Source organism: Aythya marila (genome assembly GCF_965140915.1).
Source record: "Aythya marila genome assembly, chromosome: 24".
NCBI lineage: Eukaryota > Metazoa > Chordata > Aves > Anseriformes > Anatidae > Aythya > Aythya marila.
This window is the reverse complement of record NC_139065.1, coordinates 4,454,446-4,475,123: the sequence shown is the minus strand read 5'-3', so window position 1 is coordinate 4,475,123 and position 20,678 is coordinate 4,454,446. Positions and strand designations below refer to the sequence as shown.

General features: G+C 58.8%; 1 protein-coding gene across 2 annotated transcripts in view; it reads right to left on the bottom strand.

Moving 5' to 3' along the window:
- Positions 1–607: 607 nt before the first annotated feature.
- Positions 608–20,678, bottom strand: part of CDK18 (cyclin dependent kinase 18) — a 33,164-nt gene continuing 13,093 nt past the window's right edge. Inside the window, exons 2-16 of one of the 2 annotated variants that reach the window (XM_082778424.1) lie at positions 14,280–14,434; positions 9,875–10,020; positions 9,433–9,558; positions 8,211–8,267; positions 7,865–7,979; positions 7,625–7,719; positions 7,478–7,540; positions 7,219–7,342; positions 6,862–6,982; positions 6,497–6,594; positions 6,210–6,315; positions 5,951–5,993; positions 5,380–5,470; positions 4,900–4,977; positions 608–4,586 (exon numbers count right to left, since the gene is read on the bottom strand). In XM_082778424.1, coding sequence (XP_082634550.1) covers positions 4,552–4,586; positions 4,900–4,977; positions 5,380–5,470; positions 5,951–5,993; positions 6,210–6,315; positions 6,497–6,594; positions 6,862–6,982; positions 7,219–7,342; positions 7,478–7,540; positions 7,625–7,719; positions 7,865–7,979; positions 8,211–8,267; positions 9,433–9,558; positions 9,875–10,020; positions 14,280–14,403 — 1,422 coding nt within the window. In that variant the 5' untranslated portion in view covers positions 14,404–14,434 and the 3' untranslated portion in view covers positions 608–4,551. Of the gene's footprint in view, positions 4,587–4,899; positions 4,978–5,379; positions 5,471–5,950; positions 5,994–6,209; positions 6,316–6,496; positions 6,595–6,861; positions 6,983–7,218; positions 7,343–7,477; positions 7,541–7,624; positions 7,720–7,864; positions 7,980–8,210; positions 8,268–9,432; positions 9,559–9,874; positions 10,021–14,124; positions 14,185–14,279; positions 14,435–20,678 lie in introns of those variants that run through there. The other variant, XM_082778425.1, reaches the window with a different exon arrangement.

Here is a 20,678-nt window from a genome sequence, read left to right as displayed (position 1 = left end):
AGTCCCACCGCACATCGTCTGTGGGCTCACACCATGGGCCTGGCCCCAAAAATCCCACAGGTCCCCCCCGTGCTCCATCCCTGGCTCTCCCATCTCCCTGACCTCGGTGGCTGGAGCTTCCTTACTGCAGATACCCACAGGGATTTTCGTGCTGGGTAGCCCTGATCTTGGGGATTTTTAGCTGCCAGAACAGTGGGAAACAGGTCTCCCTTGTCCCTTCCTTGGTTCTGCCCTTGAGTCACTTTGCAGCCATGGGCTGGGCACAGCTGCCCTGTGGTTTATTTGATTAACTTATTTGTCTAGGCAATATTTGTCTAGGGCATTAGGATCCACATAAGGGACAACAGAAACATTTCTTATTGCGCACAAGTTCCTATGGTGCCGCATTTCAGCTTCCTGCAAATGTCACATAGAGGGAAACTCCTTTGGGGTTAACTCAGCACCAGCCCGGGCCGTTCGGCTGCAGCTCCCCTGCCACCCATGTGTGCCCCAGGCATTGGGGTCACCCAGCTGAATCCCAAAACCAAAGCAGACCCTTCCCCTAAAAAAAAAAAAAAAGAAGAGAGAGAGAGAGAGAAAGAGAAAAATTATATCCCGTACAAAACTCCCCTGTACTCAATAAAGTTTATTTTTCAAGCTTGGCTTTGGAGCATTCACAATACAACCGTAATAGAAGCCTTAGCAAGAAAATGAGCACATCACAAAATAGTCTATGTCACGTCTGAAATACAAAAATCGAGGTCTTTGTAGAAAATGTTCAGACACAAGATTGATAGATGGATACAGTCCTTTATTCTTTTTTTTTCTTTTTTCTTTTTTCACCTCTCCATTTATTCCAGAAAAAACTTTCTATATATAAAAAAAAAAAAATCATTGCTTCTTTTGGAATAAATCTTTAAAATCACTTCTTTTAAAACGCATCTTTTGTTTGTACAACACGAGTTAAATATATTATCGGTATTCTGCAGATGAATCACACCAGAGAACATTCACAGTACGCGGATCCTGGCCACTTGGGTCGACTTCTCCTGCGGGAGGACAAGCGCGGTGCAGAGGACGAAGGCAGGCGATGAGGAGAGCAAAAAGCAGGCGTCACAGCTTTCGTGCCCAGTGCCATTCTCCCACCTGCCTGTGCCTTTCCAGCCCCTGGGAGCTCTGGGCTCCTGCTTTACGCCAGCCCAGCTCCCGACCGACGATAAGCCATGGGAAAAAAAAAAAAAAAATCAAAGAAAAAAAAACGTGAGAAGCTTGGGAAAATGGCCTTGTTATTTTTATTTTTTTTTTCATCGTGTGTAAGGGAGAGGAAAAAATCCCCTTATTTTGTTCTTAGCCTCCACGATACAATGCAGGTTTGTTATTTAAAATCTTGCTATAGATCTGCAAAGGGCAGGGCCAGGAAAGGCGTGAGCGTGTGTGTGGAGAGTGACATGCAGCCGCGCCGCCGGGAGCTTTACTGCTGCCCTGTAACATGGACCTTGCTTTGCACATTACTTATGTTCCTTTAACCAGCTATCAGCTGGAGAGATGCAATAACAGGCTCTTTCCCGAGAGCGCAGCCAAAACTCCATTTTCCACAATAACTGGTAAAAAAAAAAAAAAAAAAAAAAAATGCAAGGAAAAAAATGTCTGGAAGACAAAACAACAGCTTCCTTTTGTCAAAACTCCCAATCGGCGACGGGTGCCAGCTACTCTGCAAAGCGGCGGCCGGGAGAACCCACAAAATGACAAAAATTCCAGCGAGCCACAGACATTCCCAGCATTTTCATCAGCGCTACTTTAAACATCCATCTCCGGAGCCGCCTGGCGCTCCCAGCGCAGGGAAGGGCTGCCCGCGGGGAGCTGCGGCAGGAGGGGGCGAGCACTGCAGGTCCCCCCCTGGGACCCTAGGGGCTCTCCGGCCTCATAAACCCAACCAGACCCCCTCTGCCCTTGGGGGGACTGCGACCCCTCTCCTGGAGGGGATTTGGCTGCCTGGCAGTGGGTAGCACATGGCAGGAGCGTGGGCATCACGCAGTGGCCGCCACGTGCGGGCAGGGCAGCGGCGGGCGCTCATAACTCAAACCTTGCTCGGCGGGGCACCAAATATTTACGCACGCTATCGTCCTCCTGAATCGGAACGAAATACCCTCTGAAGGCAGCGGGACAAAAGGGGTTATCTGAAATTTGGGCTGCTAGCAGCGCGCGCGGGGCTAATAAATAACAGCGCCTCCACACAAAGAGCTCCTCTGGGGAGGATTTGTAGGAGGAAAGGCAAAGGCTGTGAAAGGATAAACAGCAGCTAGAAGGCCCTTTGTCTTCGTTATCTGATCCCAGATAAGGCAGCCCTGTCTACGGTCAGTGCTGGGCTTTTCCCAACCTTTCCCTCCAGCTGCTGCCCTGGGTGACCTTGCCGCTCGGCGAGATGCCTGTCCTATGGGGAACGCGCTGCTGGGACCCATTTCCCAGGGGCTCAGCTTGCAGGCAAGAAAACTGCCTGAAGACAGGTCAAGCACATCTTGAATGGGGTTCCCGAGAGCAGGAGGAGAGGGCTGCTTCTCCCTAGCTCTGATTGTGCTCAGGGACCTGGGTGCACCAGCACCCGCAGGCAGGGGCACTGGGGACGCGGTGTCTGTGAGCTGGCCACCAGTTGAGCGGCCAATTTTGGGGCAGGAGCTGGCAGTTCTGCACCACGGATCCCTTCCATGCAGAGGAAACTTCCACATAAATGCCTTCGTGAAAGAAAAGGTGACAGCGTGAGAGTTGAGACTTCCTCCAGCCAACATCTCCCTCTGCGAGGCTCGCTACCGACGAGCCCCTTGCAGCAGGAGCAGGGTGTAGGAAACCAGGCAAAGCCCTGCCCTCACATCAGGGCGAAATGCGTCACTGGTGGCTGATGGCTATTCATGCTCTTCCCTATCAAATGGAAACAATTAATGAACTATTCAGCCTGCTGTATGCTGGACATACCGAGAAGGGAACCGAGCAGGGATGGGCAAACCTCAAACAATGCAGACGTCTGGATGCTTGTCTAGGACAAACCCGACTTAACAGCTTTGGTCTGATGGGGGGAGCGCAGGGGGTGTCGCAGCAAGCACTGGCACGGGGAGGAGGCGCCTCCGGAAGCCCCGGGGTCTCCTCCTTTATCCTCACGCTTTGCATTCGCAGAGGATCACAGAAGAAATCCCGCACGCATGGCAGAGTGGAAAGGAAAGAGAGCTCCGAGAGCTCGGTGGGGAAGCAGCGGCGTGCGGCAGTCAGCGTCCCCAGAGCACTGCCCTCCCTGGCAGGGTGGCAGGTTTGGACATGGGCACGTCCCGCCAGGCCCAGCACCAGTCACAGCACCCACCAGAGAGTCCCAGCCGTGTCCAAGGGCTGCAGGACCCGTGGGTGGGAGGAACGATCATCCGGGAGAGCCACAAAAGGGACGTGGATATTAAACAGGGGAGACTTCCTGCAGTGCTTGCACACCTGTAGACATCTCAGGCTGGTGGCAGGCTGCAGGGAGAGGTGCAGCAGGGCTCCCTCGCTCGGGCTGGGTTTGGCAGGCTCCTGCTGTGCTCCGTTTGGCACCAGGAGCAGCCCTCGGCCAGCCGAGCGCGCTCACATCTCCACACGCACCTCGGTCCCGCGGCGGCCGCCTGAGCCAAGGGCTGCTGCGAGGTGGTGCTGGCTACGCACGGCGAGGCCAGGCAAGAAGGTTCGAGGGATGATTTGCTTCTCCCCGGGTCTATTTCTGGTCCCCACAGCTGAGCTGTGGGAGGTTTGGCACCTCTCCCCCTTCCTCCGGGTAGAAAAGCACTGCGGTGGGTGTGCGCAACGCTTGGGTGCGGCGAGGCTGCGCGGCTCGGCTCCGCCGCGGGGCTCAGCGCTGGTACGGGGGCAGACGCGCTCCTGAGACGGCGCTGGGGATGGGGTCCCGTCCTGGTGGCCAAACTGGGGAATGCGGTGGTTGCAAGGACAGGGGGATGCCGGTGGAAGCCCCTCTGCTCCAGCTGCTCCCCACTTGCCAGGATCCAGGTACCGAAGATGGGCAGTGAGGAAGGGGTTGCGCAGGCAGAGGCAAGGGCGCAGGAGGAGGGGGCTCCGGGGCTCGGGCTTCAGCTGCAGTCTCTCTGGTGCCCGGGGATGCAGAGCAGGTTGTCTGAGCAAAGGTACATCTTCACAAATGCCTGCCTGGGCCGAACACGATGCAGCTTTGCAGACACCACCCTCTGCTCACCAAACCTCCCTGTGCCCAGCTCAGCCCCGCAGGCAGTGAGCGGCTCCCCCGGGGCAGGGCACGATCCTGGGCAATGCCAGGGCAGCTGCTCACTGCAGCACCCGCAGGGAGGGTGGCAGCTCGCATCCGACAGGGGCAACGTGAGAACAAGGGGGGGAAAAGGCCCCGGGTCCACCAACAGCGGCTGCTGTGGGCTGTGGGGGCAGGCGGGGAGAGCCTGCGGCCAAGGGCGCTTCATCAGCATCGTCCTGCTGGGGTCGGCAGTGCTGCGGTGGGGCGGGTGGGAGCGTGTTGCTGTCTCCTTTCTCAGTGCTCTGATCTCCATGGTGACAAGGGGAACACGAGGTCCGGGTTTAAAATATGCTCTGCCGCCTGTTCTTCCCTCGGGCTGAGGAAGACAGAGAGACGAGGGTCAGACAGGTCAGACGTGAGCGGTGCTCGGGGGGCACCGAGCCCTGCGGTGCTCTGTGGGTTCTGAGCCTAAGGCCATGTAGAAGAGGGAGCTGCGCCCCAGGAGCACCCAGGGGTGACTTTGGTACTAACAGGTGATGAGTGAGGATGCCTCAGAGGTAACTTGTAGACTAAAGCAGGGAGCAGGTTTGGTTTTCTCTTACGTGGGTACCCACTGGGAGTAACCCCGGTGCCAGCACGGCCTGTGGTGCCATCCAGGAGTGGAGTCAGTGCCATTTTCCCAGACCTACCTGACTGCTGAAAGGCTGAGCCTCGGTAGCCAGGGTCCTTCTGAAGCTGGATCTCCTTCAGGGAGAAGATGGAGACATCTGGGCAGAGGGGGCAGAGAGAGAGGGGTAAGTCCGGCCAGCTGATGGGATGGGGGGAGCAGGAGGGATGGCAGCGCAGCGCCGCGCCTCCACAGAGCCTTCCTCTTGGGCTCACCCCTGCTCTAAGTCACCCTGCCCCAAAACATTTCTTGTTCTCGCAGCCCCCAGGCTCCCACCCCACCCTGCTGCAGCAGCGCTCGGCTCCTCCGAGCAAGAAAAGGCGAGTGGCAACCGAAAAGCCCTGGCTGCAAACCACCACCCTCAGGCTGCAAACCGCAGTCCCCAGGCTGCCAACCACAGCCCCCAGGCTGCAAACAACCACCTCAGGCTGCAAACCACCAGCTCAGGCGCCGCAGCCACCTTGCTCCACGTCCCCCGGGGCCGAGGGCAGTGCGCACTTACTGTCGGGCAGGAGGTGCACCCTCTCGCCCAGGCTCTTGAAGTAAGGGTGCCTCAGGGCTGCCTCCGCCGAAATCCGGCTCTTGGCTTCGTACTGCAGAAAGCCCCAGAGAACAGGCGGTTACATTCACACCACGCGTGCAAAATGGCATTTGGTGGGGTGTGCACCATACGCTGTGCACACACCCGTGCGAGGTGTGCACCTAAGCAGGTTGATGTGCTGCCTGGGTGCCGGTGCGTCCAAGCGCTGTGCACACCACTGGGGCACGCAGAGGGTCACCAGTGCCACTGGCACGGGCACAAGGGACACCACACACGGTGTGACCATGGGAGTGCACTGCCCACATCACACCTATCTGGTTTGTGTGCCAGAGGACAGCGGGCGAAGGCTGGCTCAGCACCCTGATGGGAAGTGGTTTGGGACAGCATCCACCAGGCTGCTGCTGTACGGGCAGGGCTCGTTCTGCACTCGCAGCCCCTCTCCTGCCTTTATCCGAAATCAGCACGAGGGCAGCTGGAGCACTTTGCTCCACCAGAACCCCTCGCCAGCCACCTGGGCCTCTCTAACACTTACCAGAAGGAGGTTCATCAGCAAGTCAATGCCTTCTGATTCCAGCCTGAGGAAAGGAAGAAAAAAAAAGTGGAGCATTACTGCACCCAGGACACGTCGTCAGAGTCCCTGCAGGGGACACGGGGCAGCTGGCACCTCCAGCACGTGGCTGCATTCGGCTGCTGCCAGCAGCACATCGAGGAGCTGACAGCGGCGTCCCCAGCTCCCGTTTACATCCCCTGCAACCCCACCGTGCCCTCCGCGCGGGTGCTGCGGGAGGTACCTTGGGGCGTGATTTATGAGCGGCTGGGCTCGGTACTGCGTGAAGTTGTAAGCCTTAAACTCCTCGTTGGATGTTATTCCCGGCCACGTGTCTTCTGTTGGGGTTCCTGGGAGGGGGAAAGAGGGGAACCTGTCGTGCTCACCGGCTGTGGGGCCAAGAACCACGGCAGCCCCCCGGCCGGCAGCGCCGTGCCAGCTCCCCCGGGCGGCCGACGCTGCGCCCCGGCCCCGCTGGCGCAGTCAGCCGCTGCCCTCAAGTGGGCGTTTGGGAAAGAGCAGCAGACTCACCCAACAGCCTGAAGATCAAGTGCAGCTCTTCCTTCACCGTGGAGCCGGGGAACATCGGCCGGCCGGTGACCATCTCGTAGTGGATGCAGCCAACACCCCTAAAGCGCAGCAGGAGCGGTGGCGTTAGGGAGAGAGAAGCCCCAAGGATGCCCCATAACGAGGGCTGGGGCTGCTGGGGGGGGGAAATCAGCTCTGACAGGGACAGCGAGGAGCCCCAGGGGATGCAGAACACTCAAGGAGAGCCCACCACCCTTTGGGACACCCAACGCCGTGGGCCCGTGCGGCACCGCACCACCAGCGGGATGGGAACGCCCGGCTGGGGGCTCGGAGCCCCTGGGGACCCTCGGCTGGCAGCCGTGGCTCACCACATGTCGATGGGCGTGGAGTACTCCGTGGAGCCCAGCAGGACGTCGGGGGGCCGGTACCACAGCGTGACCACCTCGTTGGAGTAGGTTTTGGTGGGCACCGACTTGGCTCTGGCCAGCCCTGAGGATGAGAGGGGTGGGCATGAGGGAGCGGCGCCTTCCTGCGGGGCCGCGTTTTCCCCAGAGACGCCTCGAACTCAACCAGGTAGAAAGCAGCAGCCAGGCAGAGCCAGCTTCAGGAGCACATGCAGCATCATGTGGGGGCTCTGAGCTGCTCATGAGGGTCCCCCCCATCCCTCCCCGCTCCAAGCTGCTGCTGGAGACCACCCGGCCTCTGCCTCTCCCCTGCCCACCGACCGAAGTCAGCCAGCTTGAGCTCTCCCCTCTCATTGATGAGCAGGTTCTGGGGCTTGAGGTCTCGGTGCAGGATCTTCCTCCCGTGGCAGTAGGCCAGGCCCCGCAGCAGCTGGAACATGAAGATCTGCAGGGGCAGAAGGGGTTGGCGCTCAGCCCTGGGGGCACAGGCACCGAGAGGCCGAGCGACTCCCAGCCTTGTGGCCGGGGAAGACCCCTGGAAGCTGGAGACACCTTGAGGAGACATCCAGGCCTGGCTCACCTTCACGTTGTGCACATTCATCAGGTTCCCGCAGTTATCGAGGTACTGTTTGAGGTCGTTGTCCTGCAACGAGAAGCACCCATCGGCCTCTCCATCCCCTGCGCCCCGCTACCCGCCCGCAGGAGCGCAGCGCCCGCCAGGACCCACCAGGTACTCGAAGACGAGGGTGAGGGAGCGCTCCGTGTGGATGATGTCGTGCAGGGTGACGATGTTGGCGTGCTTGAGGTTCTTCAGCAGTGACACTGGGGGAAGAAGAGGTGGGTTTGGGGCAGCAGGACCAGGGCACCATGCCGGTGGGACGTCCCCGAGTCCGCCCACACGGAGCCAGCCCGGGACCCAGCACTGTTCACCAGGGCTGTGACGAGGGAGAGCCCCCCACGCCCTCACCTTCCCGGATGGCCGTGCAAGGCGCCCCTTCCTCGTGCTCCAGGCGGATCTCCTTCAGCGCAACGAGGTTTTCTGTCAGCTTGCTGCGCCCCTTGAAGACGGTGGCGTAAGTGCCCTGGGGGAGAGGGGGGAAATGGAGGGCACACGGGCCATTTATTGGGGTGGCACGATGGTGATATAGCCTGTACCATTTGTAGGAAGGGTAATTTGAAGCTAAAGGGTTCAAGTCCACAGCAAGACTTGGTCTAAACAGTGCAAGGTATTAAAGATATTTGGCTCCATTCTGCCCTTCTACAGTCCTTTTAACCTAACTTAAAACCTTGGTGAGGGTTCAGCATCTCCTTACCTCTCCCAGTTTGTCCAGTTTAACATAGGTCTCCAGCTTCCCGAACCCGATATCCGACTGTAAGAGAGAAAGGAAAACACCCCTGGGAGGGATCTCATCCAGGGAAGGATGAGTCTCCAAGGCCGTGGGGTCATGATTGATTTGGGGGCAGACTGATCAAGGCAGGTGCCTGCATGACGTGGATTTGTGTCCTGCAGAAGCGGTGCAGGCGAGCATGAGATCCATCAGAACACCTCCACAGATCGTAAGGAGCTGACGATGCCCTTTCTGTTGGAGAAGCCCGGTGGGATCCTGCCGCCAGCACCCAGACCTTTTCTTGAGCGCTTTCCTACGTGCTGCCCTGTACTGCAACTCCCCTCACTTCTCTGCTCCTCAAATCGAGCGTGAAAGGGACATTTCCCCGTTTGGAACAGTGACTCGTTAATGTATTGCTGGGACCTACTCTCCTGTACCCAGTGAAAGAAAGGGCAACCACCGCAAGGCAAGGGCTTCAGGTTTCGCTCCCAGCAGACCCCTCACTCTGCACTTCTCTGCGGGCGCACAGACCCCTCGGTTAGTCCGGGTCGTTCACGTGCCAAGGCAGGGGATGGCTCCCAGCACTACAGGCTCAAAGCCCAGGGCAGATCCTAGCTCCTGAAGCTTAAATAACAACCCCTGCCATGCTCTCCTCCCTCCCCACGACAGGCACACCAGATCGGAAGACACCTGCCAACACCTCGCCACTGGACGCGTGCTTGCACGTTTGCCAACAGGACACCAGGTTTTTGTGCCTACGTATGCTGATGCTCTGCAGAAAAAGAAACTGAAATGCCAGCATGAATGCAAAGGCTAATTCATTATTTATCAGCATTTGCATTTCAACCAGCAGAGGCTCCAGCGTTCGTGGCACTGCAGGAGGTTTCCACCTCCTCCCCCTGGAAGGGCGCCAGGTGTGCGCAGAGCTGGGTGAAGGAATGCACGGGCCTGGGGATCTGCACAGCAGCGCCTGGATTTGCACGTGTAGGGGTGGCACGAGGAAAGGATGAGTGCGTGCATATGCACAGGGGCAAATGTGCATGGGTTACATGGGAACGTATTGCTGGGAGTGCGCAGAGAGGGATTTTCGGTGTGTGTGTGTGTCGGTGCAAGGGAGCTTGCACGGGGGGATGTGCACAGGGTGGGTGCTGCATGCACAAAGCAAGGTGCTGTGCCAGCACTGCTTGCTCTGCACACGGAGACTTACGAGGGAAGCCCGCCGGGACATCCTGCTGAGGGGTTTGGGGAACTCCGGGCTCTCCATCTGCAGCTTCTGCAAGAACTCGGGGGGCAGGCGGATGTCCATGGGCAGGGAGAGGCGCTTGCTGACATCCTGCAGAGAGGGGCAAGAGAGTAGGTGATGAAAGCACCTGACAAAAGAGACTTCCAAGGGGCAGCACCCTCTATCCAGAGCCGATATCAATGGCAAAGAAATAGGGACACCCGTGGGACCCTTGGTCAGGGGAAGAGGGAAGGTGTGTGCATGGGGATGCGCTTGGGGCTTTGTCCAGTACCATGGACATGCTGAGCAAGGGCATCAGGGCTCTGAGCCCACCAGATCCCCACGAATCGAGCACTGGCCCTTCCAGCCAGCAGGCAGGTGACAGCCAGAGCTGCCCCCATCCCTCCTGCCCCCCAGCAGCACTTGCCTCCATGGAGAAGCGGCGCTGGTTGTTGTTGCGGTAGCGCACGGCCATCGGGGACTGGCCTTCCACCTCGGAGGGGGAGATGGGGGCCGTGTCGGCTCGGAAGTCCCTGCCCAGGTGCTCCAGCTGCAGGTGCCCTTGAGCCAGGTCTGAGGACAAAGAGAAAGGACAGAGAGCTGCTGGAGTGGCAGAAGTACCACAACAGCCCTTGTCTTGAAGAAAAGGGAGCAGGGCAGGGAGATCCAGAGATGCTCCAGGGCCGCAGGAAAATCCTTTGCTGTCTCCACACCCAGAGGCAATACCTGCTGCTTGCTACAGGCTCCTGGTGCATGGGCCAGCATTCATCTCAGCTTCCCAGCCTTATCCTCACTAACGTCACCTTAGACAAAACACAACGTGCTATAGGGACACCTAGGTGCCTGACCACGGCTCTGGATCTGGCGGTTGTTTATTGCAAAACAAAACACTTAGCGAGATGTGCCATCACCCTGAGAAACACAAAAGCCCTCTTGAAAACCAAACCAACTCAGAAAAATCACTCTCCTCTAGGGACTCCGGGTGTGAAACCTCAGCAAGCCCAAGAAACCCTGAAAGGAGCAAGAAATCGGAACAAAATAAGCCACTGAGCTCCCTCTGGCCTCCGGTTTGAGGCTTGCACTCAAAGCTCCTCACTCAGTAATTAACGGCCGGCTGGTAGGAAGCGGGTTCCCTGATCCATGGGGAGGCAACACCAACTGGGTGTACTGGGACGGAGGAGGTAGAACTGGGAGTTCTGGGATGGAAAAGGCAGCTCTAACTGGGCATACTGGGATGGAGAAGGCAGCTCTCTGTAGGCTGCACAGAGCATCCCTCCCGCTATGCCTAGCGCAGATTTGGGCGGCCGATCGCGGCGTGCTCGGGCAGCCAGCGATGATCTCACTGCTGAGGACGGGCGAGGGAGGGCCGGGACCTGGCCGCATGCTGCTCATCTGATGGATGCGAGGTGGCAGGCAAGTGACCCGGGAAAAGATGTGGTTTCCTGCCACGGGCACGGGGAAGAAGGGGACCTGCGAGCTGAGGGATGCGGGGTGCCCTCTACAAACAGCCCGCACCCACAGGAGGGGTGCAGCCCATGCCAGGGGACCCCCCAGCACCTGAAACCGTGCCAGGAGGTTTTGTAGCGGTGGGCAGGGAGGCACAGAGACACTGCTGCAGGGCTCCAGTCCCTGTCCCTTTCTGGCCATCTGCCTGCGCAGGAGCAGCTAGGAAACCTACCCTGAATTAAGCATGGGTACAGAATTAGTGTGGATCAATTAAACTGGATCAAAGCTTTTGAACTTGTTCGCCTCCTAAGCAAATTATCTGAAAGAAAACCAAAGGCCACTTAACGTCTGACCAAACGGAGTTCAACTAATCCCACTTTAAAAGATAGTTTGGGAGAATTTGTGCTGGTTCCTCAAGCCCAAAGTCCTGCTAAAAGTTGCAGCCTGTCCCCAAAAGGTGCAAGGTCTGTCTGAACCAGCAGCCCACCAGCTCTTCATCCATGAAAGCATCCGAGGCAAAACCCAAAGGCAGAATAACAAACCGGCCTCCCAGTGCATGTGCAGGGCAACAGGACACAAAAAAAACCCTGAAAACTACCAGAAGATGAAAACAACACCTAAAACTACACCCAGAACTCGTGGAGATGAAGGGAATGGTGCCCTGGGGCCAGGGGCAGGCTGGATGTGCCAGCCCAGCCCTAAAAGTTTCCCTGACCCCAGGTCCCACAGGTTGCCCTGGGTGCCCAGGACCTCTCCGGGTGCTCACGGGAGGGGATGTGGGGCTGTGGGCCAGCAAACCGAGGGCCTGTCTGGTTCTGCTCGGCGTTTCACGTGGCTTGCAGTGAGCCCTGGCACCCTGCGAATAATGAGGCTGCATGGGATATCAAAGCAAATTAAAGCGAGACCGCAGACACAGCGGCTGCCTTTGACGAGCCTCCTGCCTTTTTTTTTTTTAAATAAATATATTTAAACACTGTCTCTGCCAAAACAAGCTTTGATCTCCCAAGGAAAGGGGCCAGAACCCTTCACTCCTTCCCTGACTTATAACTTTTAATTACTTTGCTAAGTGTGAACCCTTTTCAAAGCTCTGTTGCGCTCTTGAGGCAGATCTGGGCTTATTCATCCTCCTTCCTCCCCCTCATCCTCACTTCTTTGTGGCCGTGCGCTCCAGAGGCCAAATTTTGGCTCTGATTTATGCCATTTGAGCTGGGAGTCATGCCGGCTCCGCAGCCCTTTTTTGGCCTCAGAGCACGGACCGGGCCGTGGCTGTTCTGGGGCAAAACAGCTCTGGGCACGGGCACGAGCTGCTGCTGAGCACCACCAGCCCTTATCAAAGCCAGGCCCAACGCCTCTGCAGATCCGAAGCACAGAGAGTGCCTGGGGAAGGGCAGGAGGGAAGCCAAATCCCCCTGCCTTCAGCCTCCAGGGGAGCTGGAGCAGCCACGGCGAGGTTGATGCAGAGATGGTGCTGGCTCTTGTTGAGGTTCAGACACTGCCCAGGGTCCAGCCTGGGCTCTCCATAACCCAAAACCTTTCCTCCACCCAAGCAGAGGCTGTGGTGGGGCCCAGAGCAGAGGCACAATGGGGTTGGGGCACGCAGGAGGTCCCAGTGGGATACCAGAGCTCTGAGCCCAGCACCCTTTCCCTCTGGGCTCTGCCAAGGTGACATTGCCCATGACGGGATGTGCCCGTGCCGGAAAGCTGTTTGTTTGCTTTTCCATTTGCTGGCTCTGCTTCTCTCGGACCCCCTTTTATCGGCTTCCTAACTGGCAGCGAGGTTGTGGGAACTGGAGGCTGGGGAGAATGGGGTTGGGGACCCCACCACAGACCCTGGTGGTGTCCTCGCCTTGTCCTCCGTGACTCTGTGACCCCCGAGTGCTGATAACCTGTGATTTCTGATGCTGGGGGGGGAAATAAAACCTGCAAAGGACTCCCCAAGGGGCTGATGCCTGCTGTGAGCAGCACCCTTCGTGTGCCCCCCTCCAGCCCAGGCAGCTCCCACGAGCTCCAAGCCCCCCAAGCAAACCCCACAGAGGAGCAGCTTGCACATAAACCCCGTTCTCATCCCCTCCAGCACCCCCAAAGTGATCCTGCTCCCCTACACAACCAAAGCATCCCCACCAGCCCCCCCCCCCGGCCACGAGGAGGGGGGCACAAAACAACCAGGAGATGCCTCAGACAGACGTGGTTACCGGGGCTCTCCAAAAACACCCACAGCAGTGGGACTGAGGGTGCCGTGGGGGTGACCCCTGGGGGCTGTTTACACCCCAGGAAAACTCAGGGGTTACAGCAGCAGGATGGGGAAATCGCCTCCCCGACAGCCTCAGCTGGCACGATGGAGATAACGAGCCCGGGCTCAGCCATCCCAGAGCCGAGGAGCCCCGAGGGAGGCAGCAGCAGCAGCAGCTGTCAGCGCCCGGCGCTTTCTTAGCCCCGCACCGTTTTTATCCTCACGGCTTCTGCGCATCTAATTAAGGGCTCAAGTCTAATTATAGCCCCGGCTGCTTGCTAGGGTGTGAGGGGTGGCGTGCGTGCATGAGGAGCAGGGAAGGAGGCTGCGGAGGGGTGATGCTGAGGGTGCCTGGGGTATCTGGAGGGGCACGAGGGGTGCCAGGAGGGGCAGGGATGAGGAAAGGCAGCTCTGCATCAGGTTTCTGCATCTTGCCTTCTGAAGCAGGCTCGCTGGCACAGACGAGCCCTCCCTGCTGGGCCAGCCGCGAGTGCCAGGCAATTACATCACGGCCTCGGCCCCTGCTTGCAGCACAAGTTGCTAGCAATTGTGGCTGCAGGGCAAGGGGAAAAAAAAATTAAAAAAATAAAATAAAATGTGGACGTGACCCGAGCGGAGCCCAGGGCAGCAGCACATGAACGGGCTGGCCCGGACAGAGCTGTTTTTTGCTGGGAGGCAGCAGCCTCTCCCATGCTGTGCCCGCAGGAGCCAGCCCAGCCTGCCCCAGCACCGCTTGGGGAAGGGCCGAGCACCGCCGGGCTCCCAGCCCTCAGAATCTCCTGCACCCCAAAGGAGAAGGCTGTGGGGCTAGGAGGAAGCTCAGCGAGCCCCAGGTGCACCCCAGGAGCCCTGTGGACAGGCAGCGAGGTCTCAGGATTTGGTGGCAGCGGGTGCTGGCAGCAGTGGGGTCACTTTGGGGTGGGCAGGAGGAGATCCCAACGCTTTCACGCTCTTCCACCTTAACCACAGGGGTGTCATTCCTCTGGGCGCTGTGCAAATACCTGTCCCTCCTCGAGGCTCGCCCTGCGCAGGCAGAAATCTCTCCACAGATCAGGTTTAATAACCAGGTGCTGCTAATCCTGCCGCGTGGATGGGGAGAGGAGCGCAGACAAAGGGGCAGCGGCTTTCCACGCGCCGGGGGCCGGGGGCTCCCTACCTTCGTTCCTCTGGTTGTTGAGCTGGTTGAACTGCTCCGTGAACTCCGTCAGCGACTCCTCGATGGTCTCCGTCCGAGGGACCGAGAGCGAGAACCTCCGCTTGAAGTTTTTCATCTTGTTCATTTTACCTCGTGCCCTGAGGGACGGCAGAGCCCTGCGGGGAAGGGGACGGAGCTGGCTGCGGGGTGCTGGGGGGGGGGGACAGACCCGCAGCCCCCCCAGGCATCGGGGACGGCAGCACCCAGAGCTGTGTGCTCCCACTGGGATCCCCGGGCATCCTCTGCGCCGGAGCCACCAGGGGAATCAGGAACCTCGTGTCACCGGGAGCTGCCTGCGGTCAGGAGGTGCACGGGGCTTTTTCTGAGCTAATTTTCAGAGATGAGCCCAGGGCAGAGCTGTGGACACTGAGTCACGGCTGTCAGCGCGGGGCATGCCTTAAGAGCGCGCTTGGAAACTCCAGGAATGCCTGGAACGGGGAAAAACGCGGCAAAAGCAGAAGGAAAGCAGGAAAAAAGAATAAGCAGCGAGAGAAAAGGCACCTTCCCAGGTCTCATCTCCCTGCTCTGTCCTTGCACAACCCCCCCCCTGAGCCAGCAGCAGGGTGCTGGGGGCAGCCAGGACCAGCAGGGGGGTCCCTGCCCAGGGAGGTGCTCCGAGCTCGGCTTGCTCACAAGCTCTTCCTTGACTCAGATCCGGTACAGGCGCTGGAATCTCCTTAGCTGGAGATCTGATTAGAGCAATAAACCCCTTAAACAAAGAAAACCCTCCAGGGACACATGGTGAAGCGTGCTGTGCCTGAGCAGCCCCACGAGCGGGCTGAGGGGGCTCTGGGCATCTCCACCTTGCCCTCCGTGGCACCAGCACGTTCAGGACTTGTTCCTCCTGCCAAGCACAGACCTGGCAAATGGCCATTGCTCCCCAGAGGTGCCGACATCGGTCTCGCCCCCAACCAGCCCTCGCAGACCCCAACCCATCTCCCAGGGTGTTTCCATTTGACCGCGCCGCACTCTTTTAATGCTACTCTCCTCACCCAGCAGCCCGAGGGGGGATTTTAAGTGAGAAATCAGCCCTTGGGACCTGACGGGCACCCAGAGCTACCCAAAGGGGGGCTCCTTCCCGCACCCCACCCCCTGTGAGCCCAGCAGCCCCCAGCCCCCTCCGGGCCAGGAGCCCGAAGCCGCGGTCGCATTCCAGACGGATGCGCTCAGCCGCAGCATCCCCAGCCAATGCATCGTGTCGCCAGGGCGACGGGAACACTTGGGCTGACATGCCTGCATCTGAAGGCTTAAAAGATTACCGTCAGCAACATAAACACGGCTGGCGTGGCTGCCACGCTCGGCTGCGAGGCACGGCCTCCTGCGGCGGGCGCAATCCCCCGAAAATCCTTGGGATTATCCGCGGGATGCACCTGAACGCTGGGGACCCGCTCCCCTCGAGCACCCCGCTCACCTCCCAGCCTCAGGGATGCAAAACCCTAAAGCTGAAGGCCCTCGGTGCTTGCATATGCGGGGGTATTTGGCTGGGGGTTGGAAGAGAGGCCTGAGGCTGCTTTGAGTTGCAAAGTGAGCGAGGAGGATGCCAGACGCATCCACTCCGGGCCTCAGACATTTAAATGTTTTTCTCAGCTCTACAGGAGCAGGCTTTGACAGCAAGATGCTGACGCTAATGAATGCTGCATTAGCAAAGTCTCCGCGCTGGTGCTTTTCTCATGGCCAACAATAAAGCCTCCGAGCAGCCTTGCTCCTCCTGAAGGGAAGGCAAACCTTTGGAGACCGCTTGCTGAGCCCAGGGCTCTGATCCAGCTCCTCACCTTGCAAACTGGGCAAGTTTTACCCTTAAGCACTGCCGGTGAGTGGAAATGCCACTGGTGACAGAGGCACCCAAGGAACTGGACAAAGTGCAGATGCTCCTGTGGTGTTACAGCCCCCGGTTACCAGGCAGGGAGCAGGGGGAATCCGTGCTGCTCCCAGCAGCTACACCACAGGCTCAAACAAACAACAAAAAAAAAACAAACTCCCCACGTTTACCTCCAGCTAGTCTCAATGATTATTCTTTCAAAATGAGAGCATCCACAAGTTTCCTCACACCTCTGCTGAAGGCTGAGCTCACGAACTGCAGGCTGGCAGCACCCTGAGCCACCCTTGCACAGGCGCACGCAAGGGCGCTGCTCACCCCGCTGCCACCTCCCCTACACCTCACACACAGCCACCACGGGCAGCTTTGGGTTCTGCAGCCCCTTCCTTCGGCAGGGGCACCCTCCTGGGACTAGGGGCTGCTGCACCCCCCTAGCACACCCGCCGTGCCCGATGGCAGCGGTCACCCCACTGTGATGGGGACAAAGCGCTGCCCTGGAAGGAGAGGCACAGGATGGTCAGAACAAGCTGCAAGGGGGTCCAAAAGGTCAGGAAATGTGCTGGGCATGAGCTTCGCCCTCCAGGGAACCCCACGGCCTCCAGAAGGGCCCTAGAGTCCAGGACTGGGGAAGATGCATGGAATAAAACAAGGGAAAGAGCGCAAGGGGTCTTTCCATCTCCTCCCTCTTAGCAGCGCGAATAGCTAGAAGGCAAGCACCTTAGCACTGACAAATTTGTGCTCCAGATTGCTCTGAATCCTTCCCCTCCCTGCCATCGTTTAGCTCCAGGCTGCTAAATATAAACCTCCTTGGAGAGGAAGTGGGGTGGGGGCAAAAATAGCACCGGGAGCGGCAGCTACCTCTGCTGCTCTGCGCGAGCCTGCCCCGCGCTCGTTATCTTTACGGCTCCGTCTAATTGGGGCTGTTCTTTCCAGGCAGCCCTGGACCTGCTTGGCATCTGCCGATGGGGTCGAGGCATTTGTCAGGTGGATTTTATGGGTTCATTCTATTCTTAGCCTTCCACGCCTGCCGGAGAGGAGTTTGCTCTGTCACCACAGGGCCGCTCGGATGCAGGTGCCCCACGGCTGGGATTCGGCCCCCCTCCAGCAGCGGTGGCATCCCACGTCCTGCCTGGGTGCACGCACACCGCACGGGCAGGAGCACCCCATGGGGTGCAAGGGGCTCTGTCCCCCCCTGGGGAGGGGGTAACCTGCGGCTGCGTTGCTTTAGGAGAAGGTTTTGGGAGAGGGCATCCCCTTCACAGCTAAAGGGAGCCGTGCAGCCTGCTCCCACGGCACGGATTTGCAAGGAATTGTTGCTCGCGGCTGCCTGTTTGCCCTGAATTTTAGCAGCAGGGCACTAAAGGAAGCAGGGGCACTTAGTGGCTTGCTGCGAAAGTGACACTTGGTAAGCAGGGCGATGAGATCACTCGTTTTACAGCCCCGAGGCTCTCCAGGCTCCCCGGGAATGAGGACGGCCCCTGGCCAGAGGCACCTTGGGGATGGAGGAAGGCAGCCGACATGCCGAAACACGACGTGGCGCAGCGGGGCACGCAGGGGAGAAGCGATCTAAAATGGCAACGAGGAATTTAGGCACCGACAGGCAGAAATGAAATCACTCAGCCTGGACTTTGGCCAAGAACCGGGGATTAAAGCCAGCCGCATGAATGATCTGCATTTACTGTAAGACAGTCAGATAGTAAATACTTGGCTAAAACACTTCAAAGCACCCAAAGCCGAGTCCCGCCAGGGAAGCTAATCACATGCTCGAGATGAGATGTTAACAACTCCTTAAACGCCGCGTTCAGAGCCACCTTCACTGCTCTAGCACCGACTGCTTGCTGGTTTTTGGTGAGCTATTCCCACAGGCACTCGGGCTGCGACTCTCCCCACGAATCTCCTGCATTTGCACAGCAAACCCCCCTGGCTCTCCGCTGGGAAGCCGAGGGGCAGGTATTTTCGGCACAGACAAACCATCTTCAGCATGTGGAGCTCTCCCCTTCCTCCTGCAGCGCATTGCAGAGGCTCGGAAGCAGGGCTTTCAAGCCACAACCACTTTACTGCTACTCACAAATAAGTCTCTCTCTCCCTTTTTTCTTTTTTTTTTTTTTTTTTTTTTTTTTGTTGCCGTTTTTAACAAACTCCTGCCCTCGTTTCCCAGCTGAAAAGGTGGAAGGCTTGGAGGGAATCGTCTGCTTTTTTCAAACCCCCGAGATTACCAGTTGTGTTTACAAGGCAAAATGAACAGCCCCATTCAGCAGTTCCAGCCCCTGCCCCTAGCTATTGGGTAGCGTGGATTCGCTGCTCCCGCGAGTATCGGGGAGATGGGGAATTCTGCTGGTGGAGCCCTATTTGCTCTGCAAACACGGCTATCGTGCAGCGCTGCGTGTGGCGAGAGGGCCAAGCAAACACCGCGCCGAGGCACCAGATGAATACGTGCCCCTGCTCACATCCAAGGCCTGGAGCACGAAGTCGGAGCGACCAAGAGCTCAGCAGAGCAGCCCTCGAGCCCTCTCCGTGGAGCAGCAGGAGCCGAACCCACTTCGCTCCTGGCACGAGCCCCAGAGCAGAGGGAGGGCAGGGAGAAGCGGTGCAAGAGCGGCTCCTCCGTGGGACACCTCCTCCTCCTCCTCCTCCTCCTCCTCCTCCTCCTCCTCTGCTCTCATGGCCTTACAGGGCCAAAGCCAGGTCCTTGGAGGGGTGCTGAAGGGAACAGGGAGAGATTCAAGGCTGGGAGTCAGGCAGAAACCGCAGCTGGCCTCGGGGACAACTCCAGCAGACATCGGGGCGATGCCGAATTTGCTGCAGCAGCTGGGAATCCCAGCGGGGTGAGGGCAGAGGGGCAGGGAAGGATACCAGCCCCTGACCACCACAGCGAGGTCTCCCCGGCTGCTCAGCTGTCGGCACAAATTCCTCCCTGGGGTAACGAGCTCCCAGCCGCTCCCTCCCTGGGAGGGATGCCACGGAGCAGAGCACAGCCCAAGCACCAAGAAACATCGGTTTGGATGGCCAGAGCTGCTCTGAGAACCAGCGCAGCCCTGCAGAGAGGGGGCCGCATCCTGGGAGCCCCTGGGACAGGCCACCTGGACCCTTTCCCGTGTGGCTCTTTGCAGCGATGACAACCAAAAAGGGGAGAAGTGAGGGGAGAGAGCGAGGCCAGCTCTCCTCCTGCACATTTGCCTCCCGTTGCTGAGCTCTGCTACGCGGGGGCCCTGACATTTCCCTGCCACGCAGGAAACAAAGCCCCCGCCAGGAGGTCGTGGTCCTGCAGGGGAGGGAGTGCAATCAATTCCTATTAATCTACGGGAGCCCTGTAGCAAACGGCAAGCCCATCATCCAAGGCAGAGACCGCGCTGGGCATGATTGGAAAGGAAACCTTGGGTCTCCAGGGAGTCCATCCACCCTCGTGTCACAATTTTTCTCTCTCCTGTACTGGCTCCCATGATTACAACAAATGCAGTGCGCCAGGAAGGTGATTACAGCAGCCAGGAGTTCGCTGCCCTCTCTTCTCACGTCTACTGATCAAGGGAAGCCTTGGGAGGAAAAATGACCCCGCAGCAAGCGCTCGAGGCTGGCTCCCACCCCAGCTGTCTCCGCATGCCTCGCCTTCCCCAGCTGTAAGTGGGGAATGACGATGCATCCTGCCTCCCTTCTCATTTCTTTGCCTCCTCCTTGGTCACAGGACGCTCACAGCCTGGTTTGTGGGGCGCACGGAGGGCTTCCACCCTCCTCTCCGCAGCAGCTTCTCTTGCTGCAATGGTGCCAGGGGACATCGTTGGAGAGGAAACAACAGCACAGGTGAAACTCCAGCCACATGGAGCACATACAGCCCTGAGCCCAAAACCACAAAGCCATCCTGGGAAGGTGAACGCTACAGACAGCTTCCCGCAGCCCCAGCCTTTCTAGAACCTATAACCTATAACCGGTGCCTGATGCACGGCTGGGAGCAGAAATCGCCGCCGCTCTGCTCGACACGGCTCCGCTCCCGGTTGTCTCAGTGCTGACAATGAGCCCAGTAACAGGAGCGCACAAAGGAGGGTTGTTCTGCCTCCTGCCGTGCCCGCAGCCCTGCGTGGCACAGCCGGCAGCTCTCCCTTGGCTCTTCCCTCCCCGGCCCGTGATGAGATCAGGGCAGCGCCCAGGAGGGCACTAAAATGACCCTCATTATTCCGGCAGCCACGAACACTGGGTGCTTATTCCTTGGCAGAGGACAACCTGAGAGAAGTGTCCAGTGTTCGGCTGCATCAACAATAGGCTGATAGCAAGCAGCTCGCCCACTGCAGCAGGACCTCAATGCCTGCCTTGTTGCTGCCTGGGAGCCACACAGAGCCACCCGAAGGTGCCCGTGCCAGCATCCCTCTGGTACCATCACTGTCTCCAGGGGATGAGCAGCCCGGTGTCCGTCAGCCCGTCCCGTGCTCCAGCAGATGAAGTGCTGCTGCTGCTTGGCTCCAGCTGCAGAGCAGACCCTCAGGACTAGCAGTAGATGCACGAGTCTCGGCACAACCGCACGACTTTCTCTGTCTCAGAGCCAGCCAGGGCTGCGT